We start from the raw sequence: 19,457 nt of genomic DNA on the forward strand, positions 1-19,457 counted from the left end.
GTACACATCATCTTAAATATGTACCATGAATTATTAATATATCAGAGGACCTATTTCCAGACAGTTACGTGTGAGGCTGGATCTCCCTTTAACAGCCTAATGCATTATTAAAGCCTGCAGACTGTTTGGATTTAAAGTGCCATTCAAATGATCCATCTGTCTCCTTTAAAAGAAACACAAGAGCATTACATATTTTATATGATTTTGATGGTTTTACACAGTGAATTATTTAGACTATTAATTATCCAGTAAAATCTTCTTTATAAAAACTGAGAAGGTGAATGAGAGACTCAATTGTACTTTTGCATTAAAAGGACACTAATAATAAATTCTAATAATATTGAATAATTTTGTGTAAATCAACAAATTTTTTGTCAAACCCTTTAGAGTTTTTAATTTCAGTTTTCCCTCTCACGTAGATCTTGTGTAAATATTTTCAAGTGAGTGAGTCAAGTTTGTTTTACACGTAGCATAAATCCCAGATGAGTGACGAACTGACTCTGCTGCATTTAAAACAACAAAAAAAGAGTTCTGCAGCAGAGTTGCATTCTAGACCGAGATAGTCAAAGGTCACATAAATTGGTCTGCATAGTGTACATAGTGAACACCTTTAAAAATACAAAACTCATAAAAACATGCAAAGAATATTTGTTTAAACACATTTACTGTATTACATTTATTTATTTTTACATACTGTATAAACAAATCAATCAAAATTAATTTACAAAAAATATAGAGTCTTTAAAAAAAAAAAAAAAAAAAAAAAAAAAATAGAAAGGAAGGACAAAAAGGTTTCTGCCACCGATTCTGTTCACATTCTCTTCAGGAGTAAATTTATCTAAAACTAAACATTGCTCTAAAAAAAAAAAAAAAAAATCCCCAATACCTAAAATTCTACAAGTTGCACTGGCTCTTCCGTCTGTACGGTATCCTCCTGCTGCTGTGGACTTGTGTCAGCAGTTTCTGCATCCTCGTGATCACCTGAATAAAAGAGGGACGTTTTTATATTACAAAATATTTTTACACTGAAATGAGAAAACTTATAAATTGCTGTGATGAAGCCCTACTCGATGGGATTCGATGTATCTGCACAAGTGTTGTGTGATGTCCGTTGGTTATTGGAGGCAGCCGGGGAACTGCATCTTGGAAGACTTGTTCGTCATCCGACTCCACCAGACTCAGAACGTCTCCACTGTCGTCCTCCACTTGCCTGCAGAGGTGAGAATAGTATGACACAGGCGCACACGTGCAGCCTAAATCTTTAAAACTGATCTTCGCCAAGAGTTTTTGGCCACTAAAAGTCCTTTGGAGAAATGTGTTTAATGTGAATGATCATCATAAAGACCACAAGCTAAAATTCTTCAGTTTAGCAAATTAAGTTTTATATGTGCTAGACCTCCAACTAAACAACTGTGATAATTTAGCTGAAGAACTTGTTTTACGCAGTTCTGCCATGTAAGGTGAAGAGTTTTAAAGAAGCATTTTGTTTTTAAACAAGATTGAGGCACCAGCAGCAGAGCACACTTTCAATCACAAAACTGGAGTTTGACCCCCTCTGTGCAAGCTAAAAAGCTCTATGAAATGGAGAAGCTGCAGTAGAGGTGAGTTGCAAAGCAGCTTGTAAAAGCAGCAGCAAGTGTGTGCAGGCTGAGCATGGTATCAAGATATCGTCTACTGCTCAGAGGTGGAATTACTCTTAAGGGTGCTGAAGATGTATAGATGGTAGGATTTATTTTTTGTCCTTTATCTGAGATCCTTCCATATTTGTAAAAGCACAAGTGCTCATAATTTTAGATTTCTTGTAATCTAACTTAAAAAGAAAATAATGGTAAGATTTTTAATAGATACATCTATGGTATCAACTTCAAAATCCTACATCGCCTCGTGCTCGAGTTATTACAATTACAAGATTGACCTCTGACCTTGACTTGAGAATGAGGTCACTGAGATCGGAACTTGTCTGAAATTTTTAGTAGGTACACCTATGGTATGAACTCGATTCTCCTATTTCGCGTCGTTCTCAAGTTATCACATTCATAAAGTTGGGTGTACAAATGACCTGCCCACCTTCCCATCAGGCCACAACACAACACCCCATCTGCCTTTTACAGCCGAGGGGTAAAAAGAACTACTGGAAAATAATGATACTACTTGATGGTTGCTTGCTTTTAAATGGAAAAAAACAATGCATTTCAAATGCAACACAGATGTGCATAAAGTACTTTAACTCAATTTATATGGACTGAGCAACTAAAGTAAGCATTTAGTATATATGACAAAAGCAAATATGAAATACTCACCCAAAGCCACCTATTGACACAAAAACACAAAGAATGGCATCAGTATTAGTAGATTTTCATGTTTAATACAGTTCCTATGAATTTAAAATGCAGACACAGCATATGGATTGTTATGTGATCAGAGGCTATTATTGATACAAAATTTATTTATGAAAAGAAACAAAAAATTACCCAGGCAAATCCGGTCTCTGCTGTTGTAGACAATTTTGGCTATGATGACAGCTGACCCCACAATCAGTGCTGCTATAAATATGCCGATGACCGCTCCTGTGTACGCGGAAGAGGCTGCTGAAACCAAAAAAGGCAACAGGAGAAGCTTATGAAGTACAAAAAAGGGTGGAGCAGCAGGTTTATCTGGATTCCAGAGGCGGAGTCAACACCTGTAGTGACTAGCATGCTGTTTACACTTCTGCTTAATGTCTATTCGTTATCTCACGCAGACATTGAAAAAAATGCAAAGACATGCAAATGATCTATTCTGTAAAACTACTAATGCCAGGATATTCCTCTTATTCAAAACTCAACTCTTCACAGTGAGCTCCACTTCCAGCTCGCGTAGTCCGAGCGGGTTCTCACTGTGGCAGAAATAGAAGCCTTCGTCCTCCTTAGTGACGTTTACTATGGTCAGCTTGAAGACCGGGCCTTCCAAAGACAGGATGTATTTTGATCCAGATTCAATGTAGTCCAGCTGTAATCCCTTTCTCCATGTGGTAATTGCAGGAGGCTTGGACGTGGTCTCAGTGCATGCGAGTGTTACGTTGCTTGCCTCCAGAGCAGAGACCATTGGTTCGCCTTCGGGGAAGGGAAGCTCTGACAGAGTGAGAGAGGAGGAAAAAAAAAAAAAAAATCAGATACTTTATAATTTCAGTCGGATATTTTTTAAAAAGTCAAATGTATTTACATTTACAAAACTTGATTTATGTGGGATATAAAGCATATGAGGAATCTTACTTGAAAAGTATTTGCCCTACTCCCAAATTCCTATTTTTTGCACATTTGTCACACTTAAATGTTTCAGATCATCAAACAAGTTTTGATATTAGACAAAGATAACCCAAGTAAAGTGCAGTTGTTAAATAATTCCCAAGCCGACCTGGCCTACGTGGAAAAAGTAATCGCTCCCCAAACCTAACTGTTTGTACTACCCTTGGATGCAAGAACTGTAACTGATTGCATTGCTGTGGAGGAATTCTGGCCCACTCTGCTTTCCAGAATAGTTTTAATTGAGCCACATCGAGCATGAACGGCCTTTTTAAGGTCTCGCCAAAGCATCTCAATCTGATTCAAGTCTAAAAACCTTCATTTTGCCTTTACTGAACCATTCAGAGATGGACTTGCTGGTGTGTTTCAGATCATTGTCCTGCTGCATAATCAGAGTACGCTTGAACTTCAGTGTATGACCCAAGGCTGGACATTCTTCTTCATGATTTTCTGGTAGCAGAATTCATGCTTCCATTAATTACACCGAGTCGTCTAGCCACTGAAGCACCATCGCACTACCATCAATATGTTTGACTGCAGGTACGATGTCCTTTATATGAATGCCAGATGTAATGGGACACAAGCCTTGCAGAAAGTTAAACTTTTGTCTCATCAGTCCACAGAATATTTCTTTCGCTTTCTTATTGTTGAATCATGAACACCTCTGCTGAACCTAAGTGAGGCGAGTGAGGTTTGTAGTTCTTTAGATGTTGTTCTGTGTTATTTTGTAACTTCACGTTGAGTCATCAGTGTGTTCTTTGAGTAATTTTGGTATGCCAGCCACTCCTGGAAAAAGTTCACCACCAAGTTTTCTTCATTTGCACTTAATAGCTGTAACTGTGGTTCACCGGACTCCCAAAGCCTTAGAAATAGCCCTGTAACCCTTTCCAGACTTTCAATAACTTTGTTTTTCATCTGTTCTTGAGTTTCTTTGGATCATGACATGATGTGTTGCTCTTTAAGATATTTTAGTCTACTTCACTATGTCAGACAGGCTCTGTTTGGTGATTTAGATTTGGCAGTAATGAGGAATGGTTGTGTAATGAAATTGAACTCAGCTTTCCCCCCCCAAAAAAAATGTGGTTAATCAAAGTTAATTTGTGATTTAACAACTTTTTCACAATAGCCAGGTAGTTTGGATAGCTTTTTAGCTTCATCCTTGAGTTATCACATTCACAAACTTGGGTGTCCACATCACCCAAGTTTTACGGCCGAGGAGTGAAAGCTGCACTTTGTATTTACCTGGGTTTCTGATCTGAAACATGTAAGTGTGATAAATATGCAAAAAAGGAAGAATAACAATCAAGAGGGGACAAATATTTCTCAGCAGAAAATGCCAAGCTGTGGCCAGGAAACATTTCAGCACAACATTAACACTGTAAATGAAAATGAAGACCAAAAACCAGGCCTGACCACACTTAAAAACAATTTCAGCTCTCTAATTAACCCTTACTTTCAAAACTAGCATTTTGTGGTTTACTGAGGTTTGAGCCAAGATCGATAAATAAACACTGGAAATAAGCTGTCTTCTTGCAGAAACCTTACATATACTGTACAGACATGAAAGCTGTTGATCTTCTCGTCTTCTTATCCAACTCTTACCAAGAGAGCAAAAGAGCATATGATCATACTGATCATATGTTTTCAGTAAAAACAAAAATGCTGCTTTAAAAACAAATTGATAAATTAACACAATATGTTTGGGGGTTTTTGGTCTGTTATTAAGACCAAACAGTCCCTTTCTATGAGTCATGCTGGCTGATGAGGACAAAAATACACCAAAATAGCTTGCTACATGGCTAAGCTCAGAAGTGGAATTTTATAGCTTCTTCTTCCCCTCTGGTGACAGTTTTGGTGCTGCAATAATATCATCGTGTTGTTTTCATGCAAAAGCTGAAGGTTTGTTTGTATTTTGGATGAATTCCAACTTCAAAATAAATGTGTTTTCAGTATTTTCACACTTTACCACACCTTTTCTTGTTTTTAAATTTTAGTTTTTTACATTTTAAAAACACTAATATCCGCTATTTGATATATCAACCAATCACTCCAGCTCTAAAGCTGACACTGTTCATACTTTTTCATGACCTCCAAACTGGTTGGACTATTGCTTTGTTTGTTCAGTAAATATCAATTGCAATTTGTAAATAAACAAGAATATTTTGGAATTTTACTCATTTTGTTTGACAAAATGTCATTTTTGTTCAGTGTTTCTGATTCACAGAAGAAGGCTGATAAGAGAACAGCAACTCGCATCCTGTTGCATCAACTCATTGTTTGAATAAGGCATTCATGTGATGATAACCTTTACACAACTGGGTGACTCACTAACAGCCCACATGCCCTGTGTTGTGTTCTCATGAGCACACTGCTAAGTGTTATTCTTGTCAGGGCTGGAAAGCTTAATCGAATAAATATTATGGTACTTCATATGAATATTAAAAACAATACCCAATAATTAGGATTAGTCCTAATCAAGTTACTTTTACATTTATGACGAGTATGGCAATGTTAGCCATATTTCTGGAGTAATGCTAAACATAATCAGTTTTCCTGGGTTGTGACTCTCTCACATTATGACCAGATATTTTTGACCTGTTGGCTTCAAGGGAGGACGCCATCATTCTGTAAGTCAAATATGCATTGCTCACATAGTTCCTACTCCTGCAGCACATATTTTTCTCACATACGTCACATGATATCTGATCATGCGGATGGTTTCTGTTTACTGTGATGTTTTTACAGAAACTCTGTCCCTGAAGGAAAAACTGGTATGTTAGACAAAAGTGACATTGTGCTTCTAAGACTTTTTTCACATGCTCTTAATTTGAAAATATTATTCAATTATAGGTAATGTTCCTGTTAAGAACCATGTAATTTTATAGGGCTGTACCATATAGCTGTTTCATCAGATTTAATTGGATTTTTAAACTGAAAGATCATCTGACAAAATACCCACAATGCATTTTGCATTTTACAATTTTAAAAAACTTGAGACAAAATAATCTGGGTGTAGACCTGCACTAATTAGTTTTTTGTTTTTAATTTGAGGAGTCTGTGGTGGCCAGTGCCATCCACTGGTGTGCTGGGGCAGCAGAGGGTGGTGTACACCAACAGGCTCACACTAATCTGGAAGGCTGGTGACGTTGTGGGTGTGGAGCTTGTCAGTGTGAGAAAGGAGGATGGTATTCAAGTTATGGACGAATCCTATGACTAATCAGTGATTACAGACCGATGCCTGAATTATTTTCACTTGTCATCATCTAGTAAATGTTGCACGTGATATTGTTTAACTTTTATTTTGCTTTGAGTGTATATTTTTAAATACTACAGTGTTTATTTATTTATTTTTATTTGTACTTCATGCACTATTCTTTTTCATAGTTTTTGTTCTTCGTCCAAAGGGAGAGAGTATGTAATGGATTCTATTTGTTTGTTTGTTTGTTAGCATTATAGTGTCTGCAGTTTTCAAGCTATCATGTTGAAATTTTGTGTGATAGTAGATACCAGTAACAGCTTGAGCTGATTCGATTTTGGTGTAAATTGAGTGAAGGTCACACTTTTTGCGCTCTCTGAGTGGCCTTTTTTATTGTCACAAAGTAACTTCCTCGCTGAGAATAATAAACTATTGTGATTCTGAGTAATCAAATATACTACCTGCACAGAAGCTCAACCACGACATAAATGTGATGTCAGAACTATAAACAGTGATTGACAGCAGCGAGTGTCACTGTGGCTTCTTAAGTCAAAAGTACATTAAAGATTCAGCAGATCTCAGGATCGTTAAGAGGCTCATTTCCCTACAACAAGCTTACCGAGGGTAAACGAACACGACTTCTCTTTTTCTGAGCCGAGGTGCTGGGGCTGGGCTGTGCATTTCACGGTCTGCCCGTCTGACAGCATGGAGCGGCTCATCGTAACATTGAGGCTGTCCGCCACCTGGAATGGTCTCATATCCCAACGTAGCTTTGGGGTGGGATAAACTTCCAACCAAGTGCAGGTGAACTGGACTAGAGAGATGTTCTGTGTCAGTGTCCATTTACACTCAGGGTGTCTGTCTGAGACGTCTAATTAGGAGAAAAAGAAATAAAAATAAAAGCATCAGTAATGAGCAGTAGGAATGCTGTCATTTAAATATTTCGCCTTCACTCCTGTATGTTCAGGAAATCACAATAACAGTCACCTCAAGCTGCTTAAAGCAAAACTCAAATTAAGAGCAAATTTTAACTGAGATTTTTCTGTTAGACCTTTAAGTATTTTTTTTATGTTTTATTTACTAAAAATATTTTTTTATACATAACAATATTACATACATCGCTTAAGAATTCCCTCGCATTAGGTTTGCCTTGTTTTCCTTAACAAAAGCTGCACTTGAGCTTCATGAGCTCCACAAGTTGCTTCCAACCCACATTATCAAAGTCCAAAGACATCCAAAGATGTCGGGAATGTTATGCCAGGAATGCTTGGCTTAATCAGGCCTCAAGATCCCCCATAAAGGGTTAATCACAGGTCACTGCGTGGCACGTCTATGCCAGTTAGTGTTCTTTGATGTTCAAATCGTTTTTGAAAAGCTTTGAGGTGTTAGCACAAAGTGTTAGCTTGTTTCTGCTCTGAAAAGCTGCTTTAGAGACGACAAGCTATCAAGTGCTGCACTTGTGATGCTCTTCTATCATTCAGTTAACACGTTTTTATGTATCGATCATTCGATCATGGGCTCACTTTTGGTCTATCTGATCTTGTTACGAATTCTGTAAAGTGTTTAGAGTGCCATTGCACATTCAATCTATCCATGATTTTGTACTAAGAGAGCTTAACTTTTCTTAGAATAACAATTTCACTTTTGATACTTCACTCCTATGTCTGGGGTTGATCTAGAGTCAACCGAAACAACGGACAGTGCGCGAGATAGGGAATGGAGAGAGTAGGCAGGGTGGAGTGGGTAAAAACGAGTGTCGGGGGGGAATCTGATAGAAGGAGTGAAAGGGAAGATTTACAAGATAATAGTAAGACCCGATGAGATGTATGGTATGGAGATAGTGGCTCTAACAAAAAGACTGGACGTCGAGCTGGAGTTGGCAGAGTTTTTGAGAGTGACCAGGAGGAACAGGATTAGAAAGGAGTACATCAGACAGCCCAGGATGAGCAGTTTGGAGACCAAAGAAGGAGAACAGATATACTGGATAAAGGATGTTTAAGATGGAGTTGCCAGACAGGAGGATAAGAGGAAGAAAACAGATTCATTCATGAAAGTAGTGAAGGAGGACATGCAGAGGGTTGGTGTGACAGAGGAGAATGATAGAGATGGAAGTAGACGCCTAAAGGGAGCAGCTGAATAAAGAAGAAACCCATCTCTGATGCCATATTTTCCACTAATTACTAAATGTTCTGGTGAAACTTAAAGCATCTGAGTGGCAGTTCCTCCCTGAGCCTGCTTCTGCTGGAGGTTTCTTCCTGTCACAAGGGAGTTTTTCCTTCCCACTGCGACCAAAGTGCTTGCTCATAGGTGGTCACATGATTGTTGGGGGTTTCTCTGTATTTTTGTAGGGACATTACCTTACAATATAAAGCACCTTGAGGCAACTTTTGTTGCGATTTGACACTATATGATGAATTGAACTGAAGTGAACTGAAACTTCAGTTGTTTCATTCAGTATTAATTATAAGTAGGAAGAAGAGAGAAAGCTGTTTGAGTTTAGTTATCCTGTGTAACCTTGATATAAAGCAGAGTAAGTAATCATTTATTATGATTTCATTAATGAAAATTTCTTCTTTCAAACACAGCATAAAAACCTGTAAACATTTGCATACTGTCGAGCAAAGACTGACATAATTTGCTTAAATGGATGTATATTAGTTAACCTCTGTCTGTGCTGTCAACACATTTACATAACAATTGTGCTCAAACAAATTTTAAGAAAATACTGGAACTGTAAAACAAAGTGTTACCTGACATATAAAACAAGCCTATTATTTCCAAACATTCAGTAAAAATGGATTTGATTTTTCCGTGTTGAAAAGCGAGCTACAGGAAGTCAGCGAAAACAGGGAACAAGCTGCGTGCAAACATTTCAGGAAGTCAATTCAATGTATTGTTATCGCAGTGACTCAATAAACCGCCACAGCCTCCTTACCCTGCACATAATATAGTATTTTTTTTTCCCTCGTAACGGAAGCCACATAGATAAAATCATTCCACAGTTACGCCACGATTAATCATGACATTCACAGTGTTTGAGTGTAATATTTTCAGTGAGGCCTGGATAGCATGTTTTGACCTTTCCTGCCATTCATTTTCCCTCATCTCAGCTGCTGGTGGGTACTGACTCAGCTTTTTTTCAGCCCATCAAAACATCTCTCAGTATGCATTTTTTTGTTCCCTCCACAGCCTTGCTTGCCCTCTATCGTATTCTCTCTTGTAGTACAGCAAGAGGTTAAGAGGGAAAAAGTAGTCCCCACGCCACTCTGAACTGGACTGGATTATCTTTTAATGCTCAGCTAGCAGTTTTACTGATAAAACTGTGAATAACTAAATATTTTATTCAGCTTTTCTGTCCAGGAATGTCTCCGTGCAAACATTTCAACATGTCTACAGTTTTGTAGCTTACTGACTAACATTCATTATAAACCTAAAACACTGTACTAAGTTTCTTTTTGTGGATTTGACCTCAAGTTGTACTTGAAGAGCCATTTAGTTTTTTTTTATTCCCACTGAGTGAATTATAAACAAAACTGTAAATCTAAAACACATATTAAAAATTTAAATTATGAAATGTTTTCTGCTTCTAAGCAATATAACCCATTAATGTTTAATAAGAAAACAGGTTTTGGTGAAGCTTACAGCACCCAGGAGTGTTTCAGCTCCACTCTCTGGCTAAATTGTCACATGCAATCTTCAAGATTTCCCTTTTGTTTCCTCTGCTAAATAATGACACCACTTTATAAGTGGGCATGCTAAAGTGAAGGATGTGTTTTTTAAATGAAAAGGGGAGAATGCATAAACAGTGGGTGTGTTTATATGAAAATTATCACATTAATATCAGCACTAAAACTCAGGCCTGCATGTCAACAAACTTAAAGTTATACAGGATTCAGCCCTGCTGCATTGTCTTTGCCATTAAACCAAAGCTCAGTCTTTGATTCAAACACACATAAACATACATAAAATCCCACTTTACACTGTCAAGCTTACAGTCACAGCAGATGATCCTGTTCATGATACTTACAGTACACGAGCAGCTCCGTGCTACTGTTTACTGTCACATTTGAAACAGGGTTGTGGGCCCTGCAGCTGTAAACTCCTTGAGCGCTGGGCTGAATGTTTTGTATGGTGAATTCCAGGGACGATTCAGAGCCCGAAACCAGCGAGTCGTTGCTTGACGAGTCACCTCTGAAGGCCCAGGTCAGGTGCTGAGACGGGTAGGAGGAGCCGGAGCACCTTAAAGTAACGGATGAACCCCGATATGTGTAAAAGGTCCCATTGGACAGTGCAGTGGCAAGACTGATGGATGTAGACACATTTTCTGGTCCACCTGAGAGAAATGCATACAGTGCATTAAAACTTAGTATAACCTCACTCAGAGTAACTTCTGAATTTATGAGATAACTTTAAGAACTTATTATTGATCAGTAAATACTGTAAGCAACTTTAAAGATATGTTTGTAGAGGAAAATATAACAAGTGTCATTATGAACCAATAAAAGCAAGAAAAACACATTCAGTGGATCTGTCTGTCTTATTATACAATGTGTTCTGATAGTCACCAAAATATAGCCCATAGGTTGTCTTTGGCATATAAAACAAAAATACTCTTAAGCTAATTTCAGATTTTGATCCGAGTCATTCTGCAGCACATTTACTTTGATGTTTCAGTTTAACGTCCCGCTGTAGAAAGGTGCAGACACCTTGAAATGATCCTGCAAGATTCTTTGATAAACACATTTTGCCCGCCAAAACTATTCAGGAGAGAAGCAGCAAAAACAGCAACCAATCACACTTCACCTTTTGGATGATGTTTTCATGCTGGTGCCCAAGACACACAAAGTGGATGTTATTTCTGAATAATTGAGCTTCACTTTGTTCACAAAACATTTTACCAGCAGAAGAGTGGAGTGTCAAGGTTCTCTTTAGCAAACTTGTCCTGCAGTGGTTTCATTTGGTATTAGAAAGAAAACCTACTCTTATTTTCAATTTTAGCCTGGAGCAGTACCGTTTAAATATGGATTTTAGGTTTGCAATCAATTATGAAAACCAGAAAATCAAGATAAAACAATGACTGTTACAGTCTGTTTCACAGAGAATCTCTTGTACTTTGTATTACAACTCCTCCACACCCCTTGTCTTTAACATTTGTACACACCCATTCCTAAAAGTCCAAACTTGTGGAAGGAGTGTTTTGTCAGACAGATATGGAAAACCAAACAACTCAACAAGTAATCGTATTAAATAAACTACGTTTGCCAAACTCAGCATGATGACGATTCTCTTCCATAATCAAGTAGCCTGATGTCCAACCATGATTCTATCTAGTAAGCTTCAGAGCACAGATGTTAACTGGCTCCCATTACTACTTAACACTTCAGCTGTTACTCTCTTTTCTGAATGATGTCGCACTCTTGAAATTTCTAATATATCGACGCGTGATCACAGAACCATCAAATGTTTTGTTGCCAATAGCCAACAGTGTCAAAAGAAACCTGCTGAGAAAAACTAATTGCTAATTAACTGCGAATCAAACGCTGACCTGCCAGAAACCAATCATCCACCACTGCTGTCCATAACAGCAACCAGTGTTGGTCAAGTTACTTGAAAAAAGTAATCAGTAACTAATTACTGATTACTTCCCGAAAAAAGTAATCCTGTTACTTTACTGATTAATTATTTTTAAAAGTAATTAGTTACTTAGTTACTTTTTAAAACATGATTTATCCCCTAAATAGGTAATAAAGCAATAGATCTTTCAGCCCGATTCTACTTTTTCTGCATAATCCATCATATAAAATGTAATCAAATGAAAAAGTCTCTTTTTAAAACTTGTTTTATTAGTTTTAATCTTTTAACTTCTGTGTTTTACGTGCATCTATTTGAAAGGTGAGTGTAAACACAAAAAACTATTTTATTTTATGTGCTGGAATATGCAGAAAATAGGTTTAAATGTTAAACAAATTTCTTCCAGTCAGAGAATGTTGCATATAATTTAATATTTGCCTCATGCGTGAAGTTAAAAGATTAAAGCTAATAAAACTAGTTTCAAAAAGAGACTTTTTCATTTGATTACATTTTATATGATGGATTATGCAGAAAAAATAGAATTGGGCTGAAAGATCTATTGCTTTATCACCTATTCAGGTTGTAAATCATTTTTTAAAAAGTAACTAAGTAACTAATTACTTTTGAAAATACTTTTTGGGGGAAGTAATCAGAATTAGTTACTGATTGCTTTTTTCAAGTAACTTGACCAACACTGGTCATGAGACACTCTCGCAAAAAATAAAAATCACGGTTTTAGTAACGCAGTAACGCAGCGTGCTTACGGGAAAGTAACAATAATCTAATTACCTTTTTTGCAATAGTAATCCCTTACTTTACTCGTTACTCAAAAATGTAATCGGATTATAGTAACGCATTACTTGTAACTGCCCATCTCTGACTGCAACCTACATGGAGTACCCAGAAGTACAAAGTATTCAGTGTATTCAGAACCAAGAAATATCTCAAGACAGATTTTTGAGGTTTTTGTGGACCAGTGTGATGGTGTGTGACTCTTGATGGACTAGATGAGCGAGCCACAGCTGGACCAGTAACAGCTCCACTTCAAATCAGGCACCAAGAACCTGCATGTTGGGTACTGGTCAGGGCTGATGTTTTAAAGGTGAGCTAGTTGGATCTTTGTTTTTTTTTTTTGGATGAAAATGGACTCAAAATGAGCACCACGCCTACTGACAGTTTTCAGAATCTTTCTTCAAGCAGCGATAGAGGAAAAAGTCTGCATTTTTCAAGAAGACTGTGATCAGGTATTGCAGTACTCCACTGAGTGGTTAGCTGATAAAGACCTTAAAGATCAAAGAACGATGACCATAGCCGCCTTCTCAAAGTGTAGCTATAAGCGCTTTAAAAATAGACCCATCCATCTTCTTAACCTCAAATTCAGGGTCACAGGGGCACGGGAGCCAGTCTCATTTGTCACTGACCATAAGGCCAGGTATACCCCTGACAGGTCAGCAGTACATGACAGGGCAAACACATGGAGACACACTTACATTCATGTTCACTTACATTCACACCTATGGCTAATTTAGACATACTAAGTAAACAGTATGCATGTCTTTGGACTGTGGGAGGAAGCTAGAATACTCTGAGAGAAGCATGCAGCAAAGTGAAGGCCTGGCAAACTCCACATAGCACATTTAGACCTATCTACAAAAGTCAGCCGCTGTCCAGAACTGGCCCACATGTTATGTAGATGAACCAGTTTGCATTTGCTAGAAATGTTCCAAGAATTCAGGCAAGCAACACCTACATTACCTCACCGTGAAGAGCTCATTGTTCAAAATGTGCGCATACACTTACTTGTTACTTGAAGCAGCACACGTGCCAGGAAGGAGCTGTTGACAGATAGTGTGGAGTTGCACAGGTAAATCCCCTCATCTCCAGGCATCGTCGCGCTGATGTTCAAACTCCCATCAGGGTTCACGATGAGGCGCCGAGTGGGATCTCCGACTGTAACGATTTCCCGTCCATTTTTGGTCCATGTCGTTACCACCGGTGTTACTTTACCTGCTGTGTAACACGGAAGTATAACGATGTCACCCGGTGAAGCTGACAGGGCCGTTTCGGTTGAGACATTACCCGAAACTTCCGCTGTAACGAGTTCAGCTGAAAGGAAAAGAAAAAAAAAAAGATTGAAGCGGGGTTTTTACACTCACCTGTGTTTTCCGAGTCGATCCGAACTCACCTGTTGCAGAAATATACAACTGCAGAAGCGCTAACGTTGCTGCTACCTTCATGATAACTTTCCTACATTGCCTTCAGAAATGAGTGAACAGTTGCGACTTCTAGGTCAAACCTGTCTGACTAGTCCACCTGCGGGAGCACCTCGGTGACACGCAGCAACACACCGGGCACCGGTCTGCCCATTATACACCACAGCACACGGAACCCAGTGTCGGCAGATGGCAGCGGTCTGACATGATCCGACTTCTGTCCTTCTCTTAGGCTTCACCAAGATTTGGTAGAGGTGCTCTGTTTACATGAGCATGCCAAGCCGGAAACTTTACCAGGACAGAAACCACACCCTGAGCTCACCTTCTTAAAGGTGCAGTAACACCACAGCCATTTGTTTTACTTTTCTTTTTTCTTATCGCAGGTAATAAATTAGCTCCTTTTCTTGCCTTTTTAAAAAGTAGTAAAAGAGATTGTAGTCAGAAAAGATGGATATCAGGCTGTTATTGTTGTCAGTCTGCCACAGGGCAGCTGTGGCTACAACTGTAGCTTGCCTCCACCAGTGTGTTAATGTGAGTGTGAATGAATAGTGGAATTGTACAGTGCTTTGAGGGCCCCGAAAAGTTCTATATAAATGCAATCCATTATTATCATTATTATTATTATTGTAACAAACTGACATTATAAATAGGGCTAAGATAATACTAAAAACATAGATATCACTGATAGATATCATAGATATCAGTTGTCAACCGTTTATTTGGTTAAAATTATGTATTTTTAGGAAACAACAATGTATCTATTTCTACTTCCTTCTCTTAAAAATTCAGTTTTCAGTTGTTTTTATAATCTTATTAGGTAATTACTATTTTAAAAATACATCTGTTTTCATGAAATGTTTTTCATAAGCCAACCCTTTGCATTTATGATGGCCTTTGATTTCATTTTCATTCAATTCCCAGAGTAACTCCATGAGCAACCAAAAGGATGCCTCAAACTCTACAAATACACAACAAAGTATGCTTCTCTCTGCATGAATCACTTTATGTGATTACAGTCCCAGATTTTTTATTCTAGGCAGATTGTGGTTCTCAGTAGGACTACTATCTGGTGCAGCTGTAATGTCACACAGACTAAAATAACAACCTAATTACAATCATGAGCTTGCATAAGGATACTAAAAAAAGTTTGGCCTGCAGGAATAGGAGTATTGCCTGTGAAGAAAGGGAGAGAGAGCTTTCACTGGAGTCTTAAACATCACAAATCAACACAGCCTAAGCTACAACCATACTCTAACCTAATTTAAAATTGTCTGGAGTCAGAAGGCTAAGCATTTAACATATGCTTACTCATTGTTTCAGTGTGTTTCATTTTCATTTTTTTCTTTTCATTCATTAAACTTATTTAATCTGAAATGCACTTTCCTACCCTTTACAAATACTAGGACTGGACTGTCAGACTGTAGTTAAAGTCAAAGCATGCCCTGTTTTTTGTCATTTTCTGCAGGCTGCTAAAATTTTAAGGAGGGCTGACTGTAGGATGTGCTTATTTCTGAAAAGACAAAAAACGAAACAAAAAACAACAATAACAACAACAAACCAGAAACAAAACATACCCTCCTACCACTACCCATAACCTTAATAATAATAATACTACTACTACTACTACTAATAATAATAATAATAATAACATAATAATAATCATCATTTCTTCCTTTTGCTCAATTGCTCAAGTGTCTCGAGAATACGTTAACGCCCATTGCTTAAAACAGAGTATAATGCCAACGTTTTAAAGATGGAAAAGTCTGGAAATATTAAATTTGTTAATGGAGCACGTAAGGTGGAGAAGGGAGGAGCTCAGGACGGGTGATGTGATTGACGGAAAATTTAGCAAATCACAATCCACAAAAGAGTAACGGGGACTGCGCCCTCTGGCGGCGTTTCCTGTAGGTTTTTGTTTGTGCCCTTCAAATTGGAATCACATTACTGGGAAAACCATAATTCATCATGAAGAGCCAAATATAGAAAATAATAATAATATGTTAATTCACGCCTCAAATAAGGGCCATATGCTGGAGAAATGCCGGCATTGAGCACCATATATTTATCAATAGTATGTGCAAATGGGCAACATTTTTCATAATATTAAAGTACCAATGCCAGGAGCTAATAGAAAAGGATGATTGACAAAAGAGTACAGTAATTATAGTTTTTGAGAATTTTGTTTGTTAAGGATTATTTCAAAATTTTAAAAACGGAATATTTTTCTTTTTGAAGCGTTTAAGTGTTTTTTTCTAACTCTTAAACACGCGGAGTCATTCCATGTCGCACATCTTCTGCTGGTCCTTGAATGCAGCACCGTTGGTAGTTGTCGTACATCTGCAAGTAGCATTTCAGTTTGAATCGTCTGCAAAGCAAACGCCTCAAAATGCCTGTAGATTTGAGCCAGTGGACCGGGTCTCTTGCCCTGCAGGAGGTCGAGGAAAAGCCTGCAAAGCCCCTGACTGTAAAATACGGATCTGTGGAAATAGATGAGCTGGGAAAAGTGCTTACCCCAACACAGGTTTGTCAGCTAACCACTGTCTGTTAGCAAGTGTGGCTACTAGCGTCGCTTCTTGGTGATGCGTTTAAATGCTGTTTAAAGTACTGTGCATTTCTCTAAACTAACACTGCATTATAAATGATTATATGGGATTGGTAAGATTAGTAAGTATTGTAACCGTCTACCACAAATGAATTGGGTTACATAATGCTCCCTGGTAGTATGCCTTTAGTCGATGGCTTTTAGCGCCCCCAAACGGCCTCAAACTCCGGCATAAAAGTGAAAGTTGACGCACTTTTGTCCGCGTGTTGCTGCAGGTGCAGAATCGACCCACTTGCATCGAATGGGAAGGATGTGACTCCAGTAAACTGTACACTTTGGCCTTGACCGACCCTGACGCTCCCAGCAGGAAGAACCCCAAATTCAGGTGAAAGGAGCATGTTAATGGAGCACAGACAGGACCTACTGGGAGGCCACTGCAGTGGGCCTAGGCTTTTCATTTGTGCCGCTTACTTTTGACTCTTGATCATGTTCATTAACACAGTTTCATAGCTACGTTTTGTTTTTGTTTTTTTTTTTGGCACGAGGAGAGCAATGACAACTCGAACAGTTTCTGTACAGTTCAGATTTTCAATATCAAACTGATTATCTTTTCTTCCACTAAAGGGAGTGGCACCACTTTCTGGTAGTCAACATGAAAGGAAACGATGTGTCATCTGGCTGCGTCAAGTCTGACTATGTGGGCTCTGGTCCTCCTAATGGCACAGGTAAGAATGAATGAATGAAGCTTTACTCTAATAAACCTTTGGACAGTGCTGGGAGAATCCAAGTTTCCCAGGTGGCAACTGCCACAAAAACGTCCATTAATATTCAATCTGACTCGCTCTTTAATATTAGCAGAAGGCTCATGGCTGTGGTGCATGTGTGAAATTAGATTTCAAAACACCAATGATGCCCTGATGCACATGCACTGTGATAACAGAAATGACACAAATGGAAATTAATAAATAAGTAAATGGAACACATGAACAAGTGGAGTCAATAGGTAATCTGTAGAGCTCGTCTTATATAAGCAAAATGTGTTTGGCACAATTTTGCATACAGATCACAATTCTTACTGGTAAAAGCTGCCAGGCAGGAGAGGGCTTTTGGGGGGGGGCACATAAAACAAAGTTAATGTTCTCTAGTGTGAAATGTGGGGAAAAGGTTTAGACATGCAATTTTCTTTTCATGGTATCTGCTGCTCACGCTCTTTTAAAATAAAGTAATATTTTTTCTTTCTTAGTGTGTAATTCAACGTTTAAAATCCTGTGTGCTTGTCCGACTCAGGTCTCCATAGGTATGTGTGGCTAGTGTATGAGCAGTCAGGCACCCTGTCCTGCAGCGAGCCTGACCTCACCAACCGCTGTGGAGACAACCGCGGCAAATTCAAGATCCAGAGCTTCAGGGAGAAATACAACCTGGGAGCACCAGTGGCGGGAACTTGCTACCAGGCTGAGTGGGATGACTATGTCCCTAAACTGTACGAGCAGCTGTCTGGAAAATAAAAAAACAAAAAGGACTTAACAGAATCACCCCAGCAGCATTAATAAAAACTATTATTTTCCCACTGTTGCCTACTCATGCTGTGACAAAAATAAACAACTCCTTGGCATAAACCTGACCTGTACTCAGCTGCAATAAATCTGATGGACAATAAAATGGTTGTGTTCCTTGGAGAAATGTTTTCTGTGAGATCTAGAACACCTTGCTGTCTGTCAGTCAGCAAGATTATGCCAAAACTACCAGGACAAATTTCAGAGGAAGCTCTCAAATCTTTACAGCTGATTTAAGGGAGCCATTTTTTAGCTGAAGGGGCAGCAGAGGGCGCCACCAAGAAAAGGAATGAATTGATAAAATCATTCCTACTTCTAAACAAAAAAAAAAAGACCTCTTTAGATTTTGAAAATACAATATTGATATTTCTAAGCTGAAATAAAATATTTCGACCGTGCCCACAAAATGCCTCTACTAATAAGTTCTGATTGGTCAGTTAAGAATGTACAAAAAGGACATCCTCTGATGCCACCCATTTTTTAAAAAAAAAGCAGATACTAGAAGCAAAACAAACTTGTGTGTGAAAAAGACGGTTGAAGGTGACTGCTGCCAGCTATTCTGTTACTCACTTCCTGTTTTAATAGTCTGTACAGTAGCTCATGGTGCTGTGACATCCTTAAGACTCACAGGAATGCGTTTGACTATGATCGCAACCTGTATGAAAAAATATATCTGAAACAGGAAGTCCAGAAAGAGAGAGTACATAGGGCGTCGTTAGTGCAGTTCTGGGTTGTGCCAGGAATGTAAGGCTTGGGTAAAGAATGCATTTCTGTTCTAACATTTTTTTAAATGTAAATGCAATAAATCATTTTAGGAATTTTTCCTTTGAGACCTAAAGTGTTCTATAAAAGTTTCATTTTGGAAGGTAAACTATATTTAGTAATTTATTTACTGCGAGGAGAAAGTGATTACCATGAACTTAAGCCATAACCAGGCTTTTAGTGACCTTTGTCCATGTAAACAACTACAGTAGTAGTTCCTGCTGGACCATGCAGATGAAGCTTAAGGTAGAATATTAAAGTTGTAGACATGGTTGGTTTAATTCAGCCCAACTTAGTTTTTTAAGGCCTGAGATTTGAGTTCAAATCTTCAGTGCACTT

General features: G+C 38.3%; 2 protein-coding genes across 2 annotated transcripts; one reads left to right on the top strand and one right to left on the bottom strand.

The window, feature by feature from the left end:
- Window positions 1-804: 804 nt before the first annotated feature.
- On the bottom strand, window positions 805-14,544 carry vsig10 (V-set and immunoglobulin domain containing 10). Its single transcript, XM_087848767.1, has 8 exons — window positions 14,234-14,544; window positions 13,849-14,154; window positions 10,505-10,810; window positions 7,097-7,348; window positions 2,826-3,110; window positions 2,462-2,588; window positions 1,068-1,210; window positions 805-981 (listed from the first exon to the last, which is right to left on the bottom strand). Exons 1-8 carry the CDS (start codon window positions 14,283-14,285, stop codon window positions 887-889), a joined length of 1,566 nt encoding a protein of 521 aa, XP_087704893.1. The 5' UTR covers window positions 14,286-14,544; the 3' UTR covers window positions 805-886.
- Window positions 14,545-16,548: 2,004 nt separating this feature from the next.
- Window positions 16,549-18,462, top strand: pebp1 (phosphatidylethanolamine binding protein 1). Its single transcript, XM_006803870.3, has 4 exons — window positions 16,549-16,782; window positions 17,079-17,188; window positions 17,428-17,528; window positions 18,091-18,462. The coding sequence occupies exons 1-4, from the start codon at window positions 16,648-16,650 to the stop codon at window positions 18,306-18,308; spliced, it is 564 nt and encodes a 187-aa protein (XP_006803933.1). The 5' UTR covers window positions 16,549-16,647; the 3' UTR covers window positions 18,309-18,462.
- The last annotated feature ends 995 nt before the right edge of the window (window positions 18,463-19,457 follow it).

Source organism: Neolamprologus brichardi, chromosome 12, assembly GCF_056152115.1.
Source record: "Neolamprologus brichardi isolate AB-2024 chromosome 12, ASM5615211v1, whole genome shotgun sequence".
Classification (NCBI taxonomy): Eukaryota; Metazoa; Chordata; class Actinopteri; order Cichliformes; family Cichlidae; genus Neolamprologus; species Neolamprologus brichardi.

Coding starts and splice junctions, on each gene's coding strand:
- vsig10 (XM_087848767.1), bottom strand. CDS start 14,285: ATGAAGGTAGCAGCAACGTTAGCGCTTCTGCAGTTGTATATTTCTGCA. Junction 3,111..7,096: donor GTCGTGTTCGTTTACCCTCG/GTAAGCTTGTTG, acceptor TCACTCTGTCAG/AGCTTCCCTTCCCCGAAGGC. Junction 1,211..2,461: donor ATTTGCCTGGGTAATTTTTT/GTTTCTTTTCAT, acceptor TCACCTCTGCAG/GCAAGTGGAGGACGACAGTG.
- pebp1 (XM_006803870.3), top strand. CDS start 16,648: ATGCCTGTAGATTTGAGCCAGTGGACCGGGTCTCTTGCCCTGCAGGAG. Junction 16,783..17,078: donor AAGTGCTTACCCCAACACAG/GTTTGTCAGCTA, acceptor GTGTTGCTGCAG/GTGCAGAATCGACCCACTTG. Junction 17,529..18,090: donor TGGTCCTCCTAATGGCACAG/GTAAGAATGAAT, acceptor TGTCCGACTCAG/GTCTCCATAGGTATGTGTGG.